This window comes from Nestor notabilis, unplaced genomic scaffold (assembly GCF_000696875.1).
Source record: "Nestor notabilis isolate BGI_N333 unplaced genomic scaffold, ASM69687v1 scaffold26049, whole genome shotgun sequence".
Classification (NCBI taxonomy): Eukaryota; Metazoa; Chordata; class Aves; order Psittaciformes; family Psittacidae; genus Nestor; species Nestor notabilis.
Genome location: NW_009945469.1, coordinates 1 through 15897, shown reverse-complemented (window position 1 = coordinate 15897; position 15897 = coordinate 1). Strand labels below are relative to the sequence as shown.

Genomic DNA, 15897 nt, shown 5'->3' with positions numbered 1-15897 from the left:
CAGGCTGCCCAGGTCACGGCTGGAGTCACCGTCCCTGCAAGTGTTCACAGCCCGGGTAGACGAGGCCTCAGTGCCAGGGGTTAGTGGTGGCCTTGGCAGTGCTGGGGGACAGCTGGATTTGATGATCTTAAAGGTCTTTTCCAACCTGGTTGATTCTCTGATTATTTGGCTCCTGTCCTCCTGGCTGTGCTTAAGGGTTATTTGCACATCTGACGAGCATTCAGTGAGTGCTCTGTAATTCTCTAGATGCCCAGCACTGGTTTTCTCAGTCAGATTCATGCAGAAAACAATTTTCCATTCTTCCAAGTGTTTTCTGTGACAGTTTTGGGGAGATTTTGGACCACTTCTCATTGCTTTGCTCAGCTGTGCAATTGGATTTATTTAGCCCCTGATCTTTGAGACTTATTTCTGCCCAAAAGGTTATTAGACAAAACCAGGGAGACTATGACTAGGATAATGTCTGTGTCGTGTTCTCTGATGTGCTGGTGCAAGGTAACAGTGCCCCAAGTCTGTAAATATGTTGTGGTTTTTACTTTAAGTATTACTTCTCTGGCTACTGTAGACATTTCCACTGCTGGTTTGTGGTGGGTCTGTGTCTCACAGGAGACTGTGGAATGTTTAAACCTCCTCCAGCTCAGTAACAGTTCTTATCTGAGCGTATGCATTCGTGTTTGTGTTTTACAGGTTGCCATTAAGGACAAACAAGAAGGAATCGAGTAAAATCACCCTGCTTAGAGCAGCCTGTACTTTCAAGGCAGAACCATGTGGCTGTTTGTTACGTGACTCCTAGATTCCCCCCCCTCATTCATGGCCAATATTTTCCCCCTTGTCCCACACGAGTTTAATTTTGGACAGTAGCAATGATGTTTTGACTTTGTTTTTTGTGTTATACTTTGCCAAGAGGAAAACTGTCATGTCTGAGCTGATGGATAAGGCATTAAAATGATGTCTGCTTTCCTAATGGGAGCCTTCATGCAAATATTTGTGCTGGGCTGGTGGTGAGTTTGGTGTGAGTGTTCCCCCAGATGAGGCACTGCTCTGTGACAGTGGTGGATGAACTCTCTGCTTTTCCTTTCCAAGAAGTCGAGGCACTGCCAGCTCAAGTGGGGGTTTGTTTTATTGAGTGTCATTTCTATATAAAACAAATGCACCAATTGTGGAAAACTTACAGTAAAAGAAAGCGGGTGTTTACAATGACTGGATGAGTTTAACAAACTCTTCTTGGTATTTTTGTCTCTTGCACATAACAGCGGGTCTAGAAAACGTGATGGTTACATGGGTAACAGTCACTAATACTGCACTAGTTCAAAGCACGGGCATGAAACTGTGGTACAAGGAACTATGACTTCTTCCAAATTGCTGTTATGTTCACACTAGTTAGGACAACAAGGTAAGTAAAAGTAGGGTCTGAGACCACATTGTTTACTAGGACTTCAGTCAGCTGCTCCTCGTTTGCTCGGAGCTCTGGCCACTGGAGAATCTAGGAGGAGAAGAGAGGTTGGGTAGGAAAGGGGAGCTGGTATTGTCTCTGAAGGTGAGAGGATGTTGATTAGTGTTAATTGACAACTGGGTCTCTGTGGAATCTGGTTCCCTGCCCACCCAGGGAAGCTGAATAAAAGGCTCGTGGCCTTTCTGAGGGAGGTGGTGCAGCTTGGTGATGCTCCCCTGAAACACAGGGGCTTGGAACAGGAAGGAGAAAGTGCTGCCTCTCAGCCCTGGAGGAGCCCACTGCTGCCTCAGGCAATGCACTTCCAAAGAGCTTTTGGAACACGGGGTCACTTCATACCTACATTTAGTGCAGCTCAAGACCAGGCTCTGGTATGAGAGAGAGTATGTGGGATTGTCCTTCCAGAGGGTCCCAAGAGAGAACTATCCCTGGAGGCCCCGGATCTGCCCAGCAGGAAAAGTGTGCATGAACGGACAGCCCTTTCCTGTGCCAGGAACAGCTGCTCTGGTTTCCCTTTGCCTCCCCTCCCCTCAGTCCAGCAGGGAAATGGTGTCTGCACACTTGTATCATCAGGCTTTAGCCACCAACTTTTCAGAGAGGGCCCTTCAGCTAGGAACAGTTGCCAAGCTGCAGAATGCAGGAGCAGGAAGAGGTGCTTTACAGCTCCCAATTCCTGTCACAGCTGAAGACCTACCTGTGCAGGAGGGATCCTCTTCTCCTGCAAAGGGGAGCGCTTCCCCTTTGCAGAGCTCCATGCTGTGGTGTAGCTTGACAGGTTGTACATCCACACGCTTCCCTTCTCGTCGCCACAGAACACGTAGTCTTTTGCTGCAGGACCAAAAGAAGAAGATGGGAAATGAGTGTGGAACCGAGGGTCCCCTCTGCTGTAACGCAGAGCTCAAGCCAGCACTGCAGGATCCCAAGGGAGGATGTGGTATTTCAGCATAATACAGCACAAATCTATGAATTGACCTTGCTCTGAGAAAGCTCTTTTCACCTAAAGCTAAATCAGTTCTCTTGCTCTAGTAGAGAGAAGCTAGTGATAAATGTTAGGGGATTTCTTCTGACCCTTTTTAGGTCTATTCCTCAGTAGTTTTGAAAGCCAGCTGCCCCTGGTGTGTCCTGCCCCTTCCTCGAGCTGCACTAGGTGTTATAAATGGCTCCAGCTACACTACAGGGCCAGGCCATCAGCTCGGTGTGCTCTGAAGCCCTGTACAAGGGAGGCCACATTGGTAATGTCATTGATCAACACCTCGGTGGTTCCCCCTTGGATGGCAGATGGTAGAGCTGTTAATTACTTACTCCTAATGTTATTTATACACAGCTGGAGCTGCACAGGGTTGGAGCTGCATTACAAGTCAGGGCTCTTGGCAGCAGAGTGGAGACCAGTCTGATGGGGACTGAAATCCAGCTCCAGGCTTCCCCACGCCACTGGTCCGAGGCAATCCTGACCCGTGCAGCATCCCTGCCACAGGGAGTGAGGAAGAGCACTGCCTACCTGGGCAGGTGCTGAGCGTCAGGTAGGACAGGTCTGTCGTGGACCACTCGAGCTCAGCCAGAATAACTGCAGCTATGGTTCTCTGGCATCCTTTCCCCTTCGTGTCAAAAGACCGACTCCAGCTCCATAGGTATATGCATCCTGGTTTAGAGCTCTTGGAAACTAGGGAAGAAAGATGGGAAAGGCTGTGTCAGTGACAAGAGAAGTGAAATGCTTCAAGACAAAGGCTGGCTGCTGGGGAAGGTGGTTCTTCCAGAAGGTGGCTTTTAAGACGTGGGACCTGGTGTTAAACTGTTTCCACCTCTTTTACCTCGTTTCAGGATCGCTGGAGGCTGCAGAGGGATATTCAATCCCACAATACATTCCTGAACTGCAGAACAAGCATAAGCTGTTCAGAAAGGCCCTGCCCATGCTTTTAAGCACTCTCCCAGATGTGGGAACCCCCAGTTGCCCTGCAAACAAATACTGCTGCCACCAGCCCTTCTCCCTTCCACTTTGCCACTACCTGGCCAAACATGCTTTTGGGGATGGGGCCATCCCCATTTCTAGGCCTGCCCAGATGTGCATTTGCACCTCTAGCCCACATTTCAGGGAAAGACAAGGGACTCTGGGAGACAACTCCGTTCTGTAGCCCCCAGCAAGCTAAAGAAGAGGTAGCTGCACTCCGTTCAGCCTGCCATGTGCCAAGGTGCCTGGTTTTTTGGGTCGGGCTATTGTGTTTATACTCACCCACAACATCATCATTCAGAAAAGCCAAACCATCAACCCTGTGCAATGTTGTCATGCTTCCATCCTCATCAGGAAACTGGAACATGGCTTCAAAAGGCCTGGAATAGAGGGAAGGGTGAAATGAGTTGAGGCCTGGATGGGGAGCAGTGAATGGGCACTCGGGCACAGAGCCCAGAAGGAAATTCGTGTGTTAGTGAGTCTCTTGCCAAACCCAGATGAATTCCCACTTGAAATTATGCCTTTGGCCACCTGGGTTAATTAATACAGCCCTTTTGCTTAAGAGACTGCTGGTCTACTCCATCTGTTTGTGCAGACCTCAGGATTAGTGTGTGACAGCAAGGCATGACTCCACTTGCTTCTCTGTCACCAGTTCTTCCTGTGCTCCCAAAACAGTGCCCACTTCCTGGGTAACCTCCTGCACCAGCAGCAGGATGGGCCTTACTGGAGGACTGGAACTAGAGCCAAGACTTTACGCTCTGTTACACTGCTTCAAGATCCACACCCTTAAGTTTTAGGGTGTTGCACTACAGCCCTGTCAGCCTCCCTGCAACACTTGTAGACTGGAGCAGCAATACACGCTCAGGGCTGCTAGCTTTGAGCACTCCTTTAGTATCATGCTGGTATTTTTTCTTCCCTCTGTGGGTAGGGATGTTTTAAAGTGGGTAGGACATGCTGCTTTTCTTGCTCTGACCTTCTCAGCTAGAAATAAGGCCTTTGTTAGGACAAGCTCTTCTTATAAGGAAAGCAAACACATGCCCCCAACTTTGGGGTCTCACCTGTTTTTTTGTTCCTTATCCAGTTTTATATTCCAGGCAAAACAGCCACCTTCACAGCCAGCCAGCAGGTACTGATCAGGGCAGGTGGGGACAAGGGCAATCCGCAGGGGAATAGAGAGCACTTCCAGCACCAGCAGCTGGCTAAAAAGATAGAAGAGAAAAAGGAAGCATGCAGTTAAGTGGTGCTGTGACGTGATAGTTACAGGCTCCTGGGCTGGCCACGTCTGGTTTTTGAACCTTTACCTTGCTTTGAAATTGTAGTCACAGTCTGGAATCCCAATATCCCAGAGTGCAATTCGCTTGTCATAGGATGCAGCTGTGGGACACAGAAGAGAAGCAGGTAGTGACACCGCTGCTCATCTGGCTCTTCTCGTGCTAGCTGGCAAGTCTACCTGTGTCACAGGCTGTAACACTCTAAGCCTGGGGCATCAGAGAGCTCATTAAGGCACAGCAGCAGTCACTGAGGCTCCTGGCTCAACACCACTTCAGAGACACTGTCAAACAGCATGGTCAGTAATTTGCATTCTTATCCTGTGCTCTAAGAGGAGCAGATAAAAGAATGTTTCCTAGAGTCCATTATTGAGTTGTGGCTTCATAAGGTCAATAGTTAGTGCCCTTTTCAGCTCATGTTTCTGGGGTTCTAGGGGAATCTAAGCCCTAACCTCTCCTCTTGGGCAGACACCACTTTATCCCACACATCCATGGCTTACTGTGCTCACATCCACGGTAGCTCCCATGGGGAAACTTAGGCACTGATGTAAAGCGTGAAAGACCTTTCATGTCTTTGTCACCAAGCTGATGTACTGGTAGCAGAAACAAACCTAACAGATTAGTCAGAGTAATCTGGACCCTGATCAAACGGCAGCCCTCAAACTCAGAGTACACGGGGCAGTGTCCCATTCCCAGACAGGCATGCAAACGCTCTCACTTCACTACTAGAAATGCTTCTCTGCAATGTAACAAGCTGTCCACTCCATTGTATGGACGTGCTATCATCAACCTCCTTTTCCTCCTAGGCTTCTGCTTTTCGCCCTCTTGAGCTGCTGCTTGGGATTAGCCACTGCAGCTACCTGTGTTTGAGAAAAACTCCACTGTTAATGGTTCATGTAGCACTCTAACCACTCCAGGATGTGGGTAATTGTAGGCCAGAGGAACAATGTGCTGTGGGGTGCGGTTTGAATGGCTCTAACAGGTTACTTTACAGGCCTGACAATGCAGCTGCAATCTGCAATGTAATGGCTCATGTCCTACCCGTCCATAACCTCAGCCTCTGTGGGCCCTACTGTGGCAAAGTTCTCTTCCACACCAGGCTGAATGGTGTAGAAAAAAGAGGTGTGACAAGGAAATCCAAAACCCTGTCATTTATCCAAAAGCACTTAAGTGCATAATTTTGCTCACCGGAAAAAATGATCTCTAACAGCCCATTGTACACTGCTTGCCCCTGTTGCTGTGCTGCTGAGAGCCCTGCCTGGCCCCCAGCAGCCTGCCCTGGCTGTCATTCTTCTTACTCATCCCTGCGGAACGGGCCCACTGCTGGGCTTGTTCGTGACAGCCACCCCGAGAGCTACCGAGAGAGAAACAGGAGCTGCTGCACCTCAGGCTCTGTGGCTGAAAAAGTCTGTACCCTCTGTAGGTTACTGTCTTATGAGACTAACAATACTCCCTCCATAATGTCTGGCCGTGCTTTTTCTACGTGTGTGCAGTCCCTGCTTGCCCTGCTGACAGTTCTCCTTGTTAAGGAAGCCCACCTTTTCTACATTTAGGTACTAAAGCTAAAGAGATTCTGATCCAGACTTACTGAAGAGGTGAGTTTCTCGAGTTGGGCTGAAGCAGACAGTAGCAATGGGCTTTTTATGAGCCTTTATCTCTCCGTAGCAGAAGTCAGCTGCCACGTGGATCAGTTTGACGATCCCCCTCCTCCCAGCAGCTGCTAGGATGTTATGAGATTTCTTCCGACTGTTGCTGATGACCATTGTGAGGGTTGTCCACGCAACACTGAAAAACTCCTAGGACAAAAAGAAACCAAGGACAGAGTGAAAGAGAAGAGCCGGCAGGACAGCTGTCAGCTCAGAGATAAGACAACCATCGGAGAGCTATTGAGGTGAAATGACACGACTTTTCAAGGTGGGGCACTGAAGCCTCAGAAGAACATGAACTGTTGAAACAGGATGTTTAATCCTCTGTGCTGTCAAGCAGCCTTAGAACACACACGCATGCCTGCGTGAGGAGGAGAGGGGCAGGCTAATCTTTTAAGCTAACAAAAAACCTCCAAAACAAACCAGGCTAAAGGGATAAGCAATTTACTATCTACCTTCATCCTTTTAAGACCTGCCTGTGGTAATGCTAGAAACCCTTTCAGAGCTCTTTGTAATGTACATTATGTACACGTGTATGTAATCATAACAAATGGCGGTGGTTCCAGTCAACTCTTACTCCTGCCACTTGCAACTTACCTCTGCAGCCACCTTATACTTTTTCAGCACCGTCCCTGTCTCACAATCAATCAGACAGACAGATTCCCCTCCACATGTTGCCACGGTTCTGGAGGAGCTCACAATGGGATCTGAAAGATGAAAAGAATAGGTGAGAAGGTCCCAGTTCACAGATAACACATGAAGACTGCCTGGTGCTCTCCCAGTCTCCTGTTTTCAAAGTCAAAGAAGAAGTATGTAAGCAAGTCTCTTCCTGACAATGGAGACTACAGCTTGAAGGAGCAGGGGTCTAGTGCATGGAGTCCGCTGGGATTCCAGAGCCGGGTGGTTCTGGGAATCCTGCAAACCTCTATAAGAGCTCACCTTTCCTGGCTCCAGAGTCTAGCAATGGCTCGAAGACACAGGCCCAGAGCTGCGTTTTAAAATCCTCGCGGCTGTTGCCTTTACTGTGACACTGAAGAAAATGCAATGGCTCTGCACTGACATCCTCCTACAATAAACCATCCACATTTAGACAATTCATTCCCCTGGCAGCGCTTTGCCTGTGATTGCCTGGACAGAACCCTCTACTGAACACAGCAACCTGAGTTAAACTGCAGGGTTTGTTCAGCCCTTCTGTGCTACGGAGAACAGGAGAGACTGAGGTGCTACCAATGCTCAAGACTCCTAAACCAGCAGACGACTGCTTAGAAAAGATGTGCCCAGCAGACCCCAGCAGTGAACCCCATTTCCTGATGCAGAGTAATGTGAAAAACCCTTCAGATCCCCACTGCTCTGAGCTGAGGGGGAAACACCTTTCCCCATGCAGCCATCACTTTGACCTGAGAGCAAGTCATGACAGTCCCATTTCTAAAAACAGGCTTTCAGTGCACCACCTCAGAGCGCTGGTCCATCCATCCCCTGCAGGGGATTCACTGTGTCCATGGGGGGCCTTCCCTGATGCCTCTGAGAGATTTAAAACAACAAAAAACAAAACAAAAACCATAACTCACAATATATCTGGCCAGATACGAGCTCCAAACTGTGTAGAGCTCTGATGAGATCTGAATGCGGCTCCTCCCACTAAACCACGAGGCCAAAAGCCAGTCCTAAAGGGGGCTGATGAACATACCTTACCCTTGGAGTTCTTCACCGGGGTCAAGGTAACAACTCCATTGTCCTGCTCCTGGCTTTTCTGTTCACCTGTCAGCTGGCTGGATCTTCTGTTGCTTTGCCCCTTGGGCAACTGCTCTCCATTCTTATGTGTCTCTTCAGCTTCCTGCTCAGGGGTTGCCTCTTTGGCTGGCTGGCTCGATGTTCTTGGTTTGTCAGGAGCTGGGTCATCCTGCACGTCACTGGACTTTCTGGGATTAACTACAGCCTTCTCCTTGGTGGCCACCCGGGTCTTGGACCTCTTCCTGCGAGGGCCTATTTTCGAGTGGTTTCTTTTCCTCTTTCTGGATGTTACTGTGACCTATAAGGCATGTTGTCAGTTTGTGCAGAAGGTTTCTGGCTTCCCCAAGCTGTGCAGATGATTTGTAAGTCAGAGATATAAATTATTCAACTGCAAGTACCCTCCTATGGTTACAGACTGGGTTCCAAGAATCAGAAAGCCAAAAGCTGCGGAGTTCCTGGAGGCAGAAGCTAAATAAAATCACTTCTCTCTTCCCTTGTCCCACTTACTTGTGATTTAAAAACAATGTGGAAAAACAAATCTGGCCCATGGACCCAGTGGGTTCAGTCTGCAGCCACTGTAAAGAAGTGCCATGTTATCAGCCCAATTCTCTAATTAAATATACCCCTTCCTCAAAGGGGAGGTGGAGTCAGTAGGCCTATACTCATGCAATCTTTTGGGGTTTCCTATAAGAGTGGGAGCTTTCCCTTCTTGGAGAGCAACTCAACCTTCACATTGTTGGGAAAGGTTCAATGTGGCTATAAAGAACAAGCTTCAGTTGTTGAATAAAGGCTGGAGCCTGAGACTGCCCCTACAGTTACCAAAACATCATAAATGCAAACTGACAAGTGCTACTGAATTCATATGAAATAAAAAGGACATTGTTAATCAAACCGGAAAAATCACCTACCTGACCCTTGTCCTCTGCAGCTTCCCTGGGGCTTTCTGTGCTTTCTTCCTCCTCATTCTCATCCATCTTTTCCTCTGGTTCGGGATCTGAGTTTAACTCCAGACCCAGTGAGTATGCCAGAAACTCTTCTGCAATCATTTTCACCTTAGAAACAAATACGTGGGTATGTAAAAAAACCCCAACACAAAAGACACACAGCAACAGCAGACACACTATGTAATGAGAGCTGCTTTGCTGAGCTCTTAATATCTGCTTCCACTATTCTACATGAATTTCACAAGTGATGGAGGAGCTGACAGCCTGGCAGGCCAGGTAATGCTGACATTACATGACCCAAGAACTTCACTTTGTCATGGACATCCACGGGAGACATTTGTGAAGGCAAGAGCACAGCAATGAAACAAGACAAAGGAGAGATGGAAGCCTCAGTTGTATGTATGCACATACAACTCAAACATACGTTACAACTAAATGGTATCTTTCCCCACTGGGAGTAACTACAGTTCTGTCATTATCTTTTCTCCTTTCGTACAGCTTGAATCAAGACTAAAGGATGCCATTAGAGTTATTTGCAAATAATTAAGTACTAAGGAACTGCAGTCTTGTTAATTAGTACAAGTATCATTATTGCTTATGAATTAAAACACAGCGTTTAACGACAGTCATTGCAACGTGGTGCACATTTAGACCTAGTGCTTCCGTAGCTGCTTAACAAAGAAAACCAGAAAACGTGATCCCCCGCTGTCTGCAGGAGCCCTGACACCCAAAACCATACAGCATTTTACTCAAATCCATTCGGAATCAGGCCTCAGAGTCCTTGCCTGAAGGACAGAAGGGTAAGAGAGTGAAATGTCACCTACCCGCCAGCGGGTGAACTCACTGAGTGAGCTGGGCCCATACACTACGTTGGTTTGGACCGACTTCAGGAACTTCTTCTTGATGGACTTCACTTGCTCAGCTGTGTATTTCTCAGGAAGTTGGTCATGGAAGAATTTTTTCCAGTGAGCAGTAACCTGGGCAGAAAGACTGAGTTTATTCATTGGAATACTACAGAAAACCAGAGCAGAAAAGCACAGGAGTACTTGTAAAAGCACTTAAGAAGTTGCCAACCCGGAGGCTCCGCTAGCTACATGATAGCACTGCTTCCACTGAGTTTATAGTGATCAAACCACGACTTCAGCTAAGAAGAAACCCAATTCCTCTGAACCAAGCTTAAGTGAGTGTGGCTCAGACCCAGAGCAATGTCTGATTTCATGCCTCTGGATCCATAGCAAAAGGTCTTCTGCAGTCTTACACCATTCCCTACCAACAGGGAGTACCCGACAGGTAACTAATTTATTACAATAGGCACAGGAAATGAGGATGTTTGAGTTTTCTTGTAGTTCAAGTGTGTGCATGAGCAGGACTGGTGCACATACCATTCCCATTTATAAAGATACCTTGGCTCCAAAAGGTTTCTGAACTATGGGCAGATGTCACTTATCAGCACAGTTTCCCACCTGGGAGTTTCTGGTAGGTAGTAACACATCCATAAGCATTTGGACCTAACAGACATTTTACATTTAGACACAGCAGTAAGAACTGGGGAGCCAGGGACAAAGCAATACCAGCAGGGAAAGGTATCTGGGACACAGAGAGCAGCACAAAACGAACAGCACAGGGAGCATTTGGTGTCTCATTAACCAGCCAACCATGCCCAGTTGCCTGCAGGATAAGAGGCTGAGCAGCCCTCACCAAGACCCTTTGAGGTACAAGGTATTACACAGATAATATGAAGCACAAAAAGTCATCCCAGTTCAGTATTTAATCTCTCCACCACTGCTACACAGAAGGAAATAAGAAGATCAGCTAACTAGGAATCAAACGGTAAGAGCAGTACTGCACAAAAAAAACCCCAAACCTTTTCCATCATACAACAATAACTTTGCTCAAGATCACAAGATGCTTTATGGGAACAATCTGTCAGGAGCCAAACTGTGCATGTAAATGAGTGAAAAAAACGATTCCAAACATGCACAGCTGAAGAAGAAAGAACAAATCCTTGTTCCTGGTGTATGCTGGAAAAAAACAGGATTATTCTGAGCCCGGTTTTGTGCTCCCCATTCCTAGCGCTAGGACAGTAACAGAGATTAGATGGGGAGGTGTCTACAGCACTAGGTTTCTCCCATTTCTGAATGATGATCTGAGTGACCTGAAAAACTAGAGGGTCAGACAGAGACCTTGTTGGCCCTGCTCCTGTGGTTTAAACCGAAGGCAGAAGTTGGCTACGCAGAACAGGCAGAGCAAATGCAAGCAGCGCCCAGAGAAAGCAGCAATTCCGAGGCTGCCCACACTGTGAGCTGTGTTCAGATGATGCCAAAACACAGTATTTCGTTACTGTGCTTAGAGATTAAGAACTCTCACATCTTACCTTGCTGGTGAGCTTACGACTATTGACACGCCTCACATGATTTGCCAGTTTGGTGATATCTTTGCCATTGAGTAGCCGAAGGTTTTGCAAAAGAAACATTACTTTATAGTCATCGTTGAGCTAGAGAGAGAAGCCACCAAAGTTGCTGTTACATGGCACTTACTTTAGCTTTAGTCCTTTATTAAAATACAGGCAAGGATAAGAAGAACATATTTATCCAGGAAAAAACATTTCATAAGCTCTTCTCAGCATTTCTGACTTGACTATTGCCTTTTAGTTGTAAACTAACCTTCTCCTACGAGTTGGGATCTCAAACTGCAGACAAAAGACCTGCCTCACTCTCATGCAGTACTACCATCCAACGCAAGGTGGTGGCGGTGTAACCAGGCTCATCTGCTCCCGCTCGGGTGCAATGCAGGGTATCTTGTTTGCATCCTTCAACACAGAGCAAGCATCTAATGCAGAGAAAGACCTGCCCTGCCTACAGCAAAGGCACCAGCAGCAGGGCTTCTTTGGGTCAGGTGTGCTATAGGTCAGACCAGTTCCACAATCCAGTTTACCCAGCCACACATACACTTCTGTGGGCATGCAACAGCAAACAAGCACCTGGGGCTGGTGGTGGCTGATGTCAGTTTAAAGCACAAGTAAAACTACAGTTTTGAATGCTTTAAACTGTACGGTCAGCAGAGCCTCATCAGAAAACCTAAACTAGGCTAACCAACAAGTTTAACTCTGCAGCAGAGGACCAAGTCTGCTCTTCCAGAGCACAAGGGGCACCAAAACTAACATCTAAGAAGGAGGTTTCTACGCAGTCATTGCTGTATTTCACACGTAAGATATGAGCATATGACATCCTGCCTGATAAGCTACCTAAGACAGGACTGTGACCTGGAGCATAAGCAGTTCAAGATACCCAGATTTTAGCATCTGAGTGATTTTAGGCAAGTCACTTCTGCAGATTGGAAAATAGTGGCACAGACTGGTGAAGCAGCTCAGAAAGACTGGCTGCTTTGTCAGATGCCCTACCACTTGCTGCCGAAGAACAGCATACAAGAACTAGGTATGACTGCTGCTTGCATCCCCTCTATTTAATGCTTAGCTTTGTAAGGACGGGCAGTAACTCACGGTCAAGTACACGTTGTTCTCGTAGGTTAGTTCCTCGAGCAGAGGGAACTGTTTCAGAGCAGTAACATCTTCCAGTTTGTTGTTGTTGCAGTTTAGGACACGCAGATCAGGCAGGGTTAGGCTGTTGGGAAATTTGTCCAGTAAATTATCAGAGAGATCCAGTTTCTGCAGATGCCTCAAACGGGAAAACAAACGCGGGTCTAAGTCTCCAGTCTTCAACTGCAGCTTGGACAGGCTGAAAACAGAAGAGAACATGAACTATCTGCACCTCTCAGTCCAGCACAACTCACTGGGTAGATGTGATCAAACCTGCTTCTTCTTGACTGCAGGCACAGACACATGGAAAAGATGCTGTCTGAGCTAACAGACCCCATCACAGACTCAAGTCTACCAAAGTATTGCAGTAATCTGCAATCCTGGTAAAGCTCTGATGGGTAACAGAGCTGCTGTGAGCAGGGAATCACTGGAAAAGTCCTTGTTCATAGATAAAATTACTAAACCTCTAAGAATTCTGGTATTTTATTCCTTTGCAACATCAATTCAGCAAAACTGTGGCAATACAAGACTCTCACTACACCCTGTCCATGGGATGCACTAGTTTCATCGTTTCACTCATTGTTTAGAACCCACCACCTCACAATTGGTATAAGTAATGGAACACTATGGTGATTCCAAAAGCTGTTCCTGTGCTCCCTCTCACTTCATGCTGAGGCTCACACAAATTGGATCAGTTTGCTGATCTGGCTCAAAACTTTTCATCCCTGCATTAGAAGTTAAGTTCAGGCCAAGTGCAGAGTAGGTCCCCAGATCATTCTGCTGTTTTCAAAGAACTAGCTTCACAAAAAAAGAGATTTTCCCACTTTTTTCCTTTCTTCCAATTCATTCCTAAAGTGAATTTTGCTGCAAAAACTTCCAATGGTGAATATGGAAATCTACCTACCAAAATCCCAAGGCTGCCACCCAAGCAGAAGCATTTTGTCCTGAGGGAGGAAGTGGTACAGTATTTGTGAGGGGAAAAAAAAATACCCCTTCTCTGTAAGAAAGTGATAACTGCACATTATAAGAAAGGTCATTTAGTTTTGATTAGATCATTTAGTTGAGCTCCAAAGGGAGCTTCTAGTCCTGACAGCCAACATCTCATGAGGACACAAGTCTGAGTTCCTTTAATAAAGAGAATCTCCAGCTCTAATGATTAGTAATAAAAAAAGCCTTCTAAACATAAATGAAGTGTGGATAAATGAGGCAAATAAAATCAGGAAGCAAACCCACTTCTCCTTCACTTGCCATCTCAGAAGCCTAACCAGCCAGGCAAAGCATCTAAGAAAGGCTGAAGAGAATTCAGCTGGCTGCAAAGCTGAGTGTGACAACTGTGTCATTTTGGGGAGAGAAACTCAACACAATGTTCCCCAAATGGCCCTTCAAATATAACCCTTCGAAATCATGGTACGAAGCTGCATGGAAAAAGCCACGCTCTAGAGATTCACTGCTTCACACATCTCAAGATCACTCTGTTACCCAGATTACTGCAGCCTACACTCTTCAGAGAAACTTCAGAGTCTCTCTCTAAAAATGATTATTTTAGCACAAGACAAACCAAAATAAGTAACTTTAAAGAAATTTATACGAAACCCAAAACTCTTACATCAGTGACAAAAACATCAAAGGCACCAGCCAGGAACTGGCTGAGTCACTCGGATTGACCAGTTCTGGAAAAGCAGAACTCCACCGTATTAAACATTTGGAAAGACACATATTTTCAATGACCTCTGTTAAAGATCTGAGCAACAAAACTGGTTTTAGTGGTTTCTAAGTGTGTCAGAGTTTATTCTCCCTCTCTGCAATGTTTCTGGTACTAACACAACTGGATTTAGAGAGGATGGAAAATGATGGAGGGAGATGAAAAGGGAGGGCAAATAATGCCAGAAACCTTTTTAAATCCCTCTAAAATCCAGGTCAGAAGAGATTCTCCTACTCACAGTAAGCAGTTGCCAGCAAAGACACAAGTGTTTTGGGAATAGGGAGTCTATCTTAGGCTTGGAAATCAGGATCTGGCCTTAAGCAGCATTACAGAGGTGGTAACTACTGATAACTTCTCTAGTGAATGCAGTTGCACCAGTGCTCACTGGTCCTGCACTGAGAATGCCACCTCCTGCTCCACGCTTTGTAACTGTCTCTCTTCTGTAAAAATGCTTATGGGAAGAAAGACAAAACAAGGATTGCCCAGGCTGGGTTCAGCTGGAATTTTCCATGGGCCTGTCTGCACTTACTTCAGCGTCTCGATCTTTCGGAGCCTCGTAGATCTTGGAACTGCTCTTTCCAAAAGAAGTTCTGTAGTAATTTTGGACATTTTTAGTCTCCACCCCTCTGCTGGAATCACTCAGCTGTAGGATCTCTTCTTGTCCCCCTTCCTGGGAGAACAAACAGGAATAAGAGGAAGTCCAACTGACTCCAAAAGGGGAAAAAGAAACAAGTTAGGACGTTAGCTACTGGTTTTGCTGCTGCGTTTGAAGTCACCTGTTTGACTTGGTTGAAATGAAATACCAGAGATTGTTGTTACACTGGGCACATGCTCCCAACAACAATCCCTCCCTTTGCTGCAGATGAAAGCTGTCCACGGGGTAATCCACTGGGAACTAGGACAGTCTCCCTGTTACCTGTTTGTACCTCTCCTGAGCAACAGGGCTCTGCTCCAAGAACTCCAACAGGCTTTCAAATAAACAGCAACAGTAAGAATAAATTCACCTGTTGTGAAGGAATTCCTCCCAAGGAAATGGCACAGTGCCCTCACTGGCCTGGCAATATGGATAGATTCTTGCCTAAATTCCCTAAAATTCTGGAAAACTGAATTTATTATCAGGAATGTAAATACCCACCCATCACTGGCATCATCTCCTCACCAACAAAAAAGCCCTACAGCACTGTGGATGCTATTGGTAAACTGATGCTTTCGTGCATCGCTGTGGCCAGGACAGCACACACGGATTCACTGATATTTAGACTAATAACGCAGACAGAGCCAGAGGAGCTTCATGGAATTACTGATTCGTGGCTTACTGCTGATTCTGACACTCATTCCAAGAGAAGGGAATAAAGAAGAGCTCCAAGACCAGGCTTGCTACTGTCTTTTCAAGTTAGTCTCACCGCTGCCTGAATGCCACTCCAGTAAGTGGTGAGGAACACACAAGCCACTAAGCTGTCCTTAGGCTTGACTTCAGCATCACAACATGCCTGCAGCACCTGGACCGCTGGGTTTGATGAGCAACGGGGCACCTGTAAGCAAAATCAGTCCTTCACGAATGGGATGTTTTGTACCAGCATAAAGAGCATCGAGCCTGAAAAGCACGTTTTCAGGATTTGATCCTTCAAGCGACAGAGCTGTCACTGAAAGCCAACCCACGGGATCAGACCTTTACCTGC

The 15897-nt window shown here is 46.7% G+C and overlaps 2 protein-coding genes across 2 annotated transcripts in view; one reads left to right on the top strand and one right to left on the bottom strand.

Moving 5' to 3' along the window:
* The window catches only part of POLR2J (polymerase (RNA) II (DNA directed) polypeptide J, 13.3kDa), a gene marked incomplete at its 5' end in the record, with an annotated part of 2400 nt that extends 1680 nt beyond the window's left edge, over positions 1–720 (top strand). The window contains one exon of the mRNA XM_010022899.1: positions 685–720. Within this exon, the coding sequence (XP_010021201.1) occupies positions 685–720 (36 nt within the window). The remainder of the gene's footprint in view (positions 1–684) is intronic.
* A 553-nt stretch (positions 721–1273) lies between these two features.
* Positions 1274–14870, bottom strand: LRWD1 (leucine-rich repeats and WD repeat domain containing 1). Its single transcript, XM_010022898.1, has 15 exons — positions 14748–14870; positions 12481–12715; positions 11356–11475; positions 9806–9958; positions 8946–9089; positions 7994–8335; positions 7246–7372; positions 6904–7013; positions 6249–6456; positions 4694–4766; positions 4451–4591; positions 3675–3772; positions 2946–3107; positions 2142–2275; positions 1274–1480 (listed from the first exon to the last, which is right to left on the bottom strand). The coding sequence occupies exons 1-15, from the start codon at positions 14825–14827 to the stop codon at positions 1340–1342; spliced, it is 2268 nt and encodes a 755-aa protein (XP_010021200.1). The 5' UTR covers positions 14828–14870; the 3' UTR covers positions 1274–1339.
* Positions 14871–15897: the final 1027 nt, after the last annotated feature.

Excerpts from the sequence above, each read along its gene's own strand:
- LRWD1 (XM_010022898.1), bottom strand. The coding sequence starts at position 14,827 with ATGTCCAAAATTACTACAGAACTTCTTTTGGAAAGAGCAGTTCCAAGA. Across the intron at positions 4,767-6,248 it reads TCGAGAAACTCACCTCTTCA|CTGCATCCTATGACAAGCGA; the intron begins GTAAGTCTGGAT and ends TGTGTCCCACAG. Across the intron at positions 2,276-2,945 it reads GACGCTCAGCACCTGCCCAG|CAAAAGACTACGTGTTCTGT; the intron begins GTAGGCAGTGCT and ends TTGGTCCTGCAG.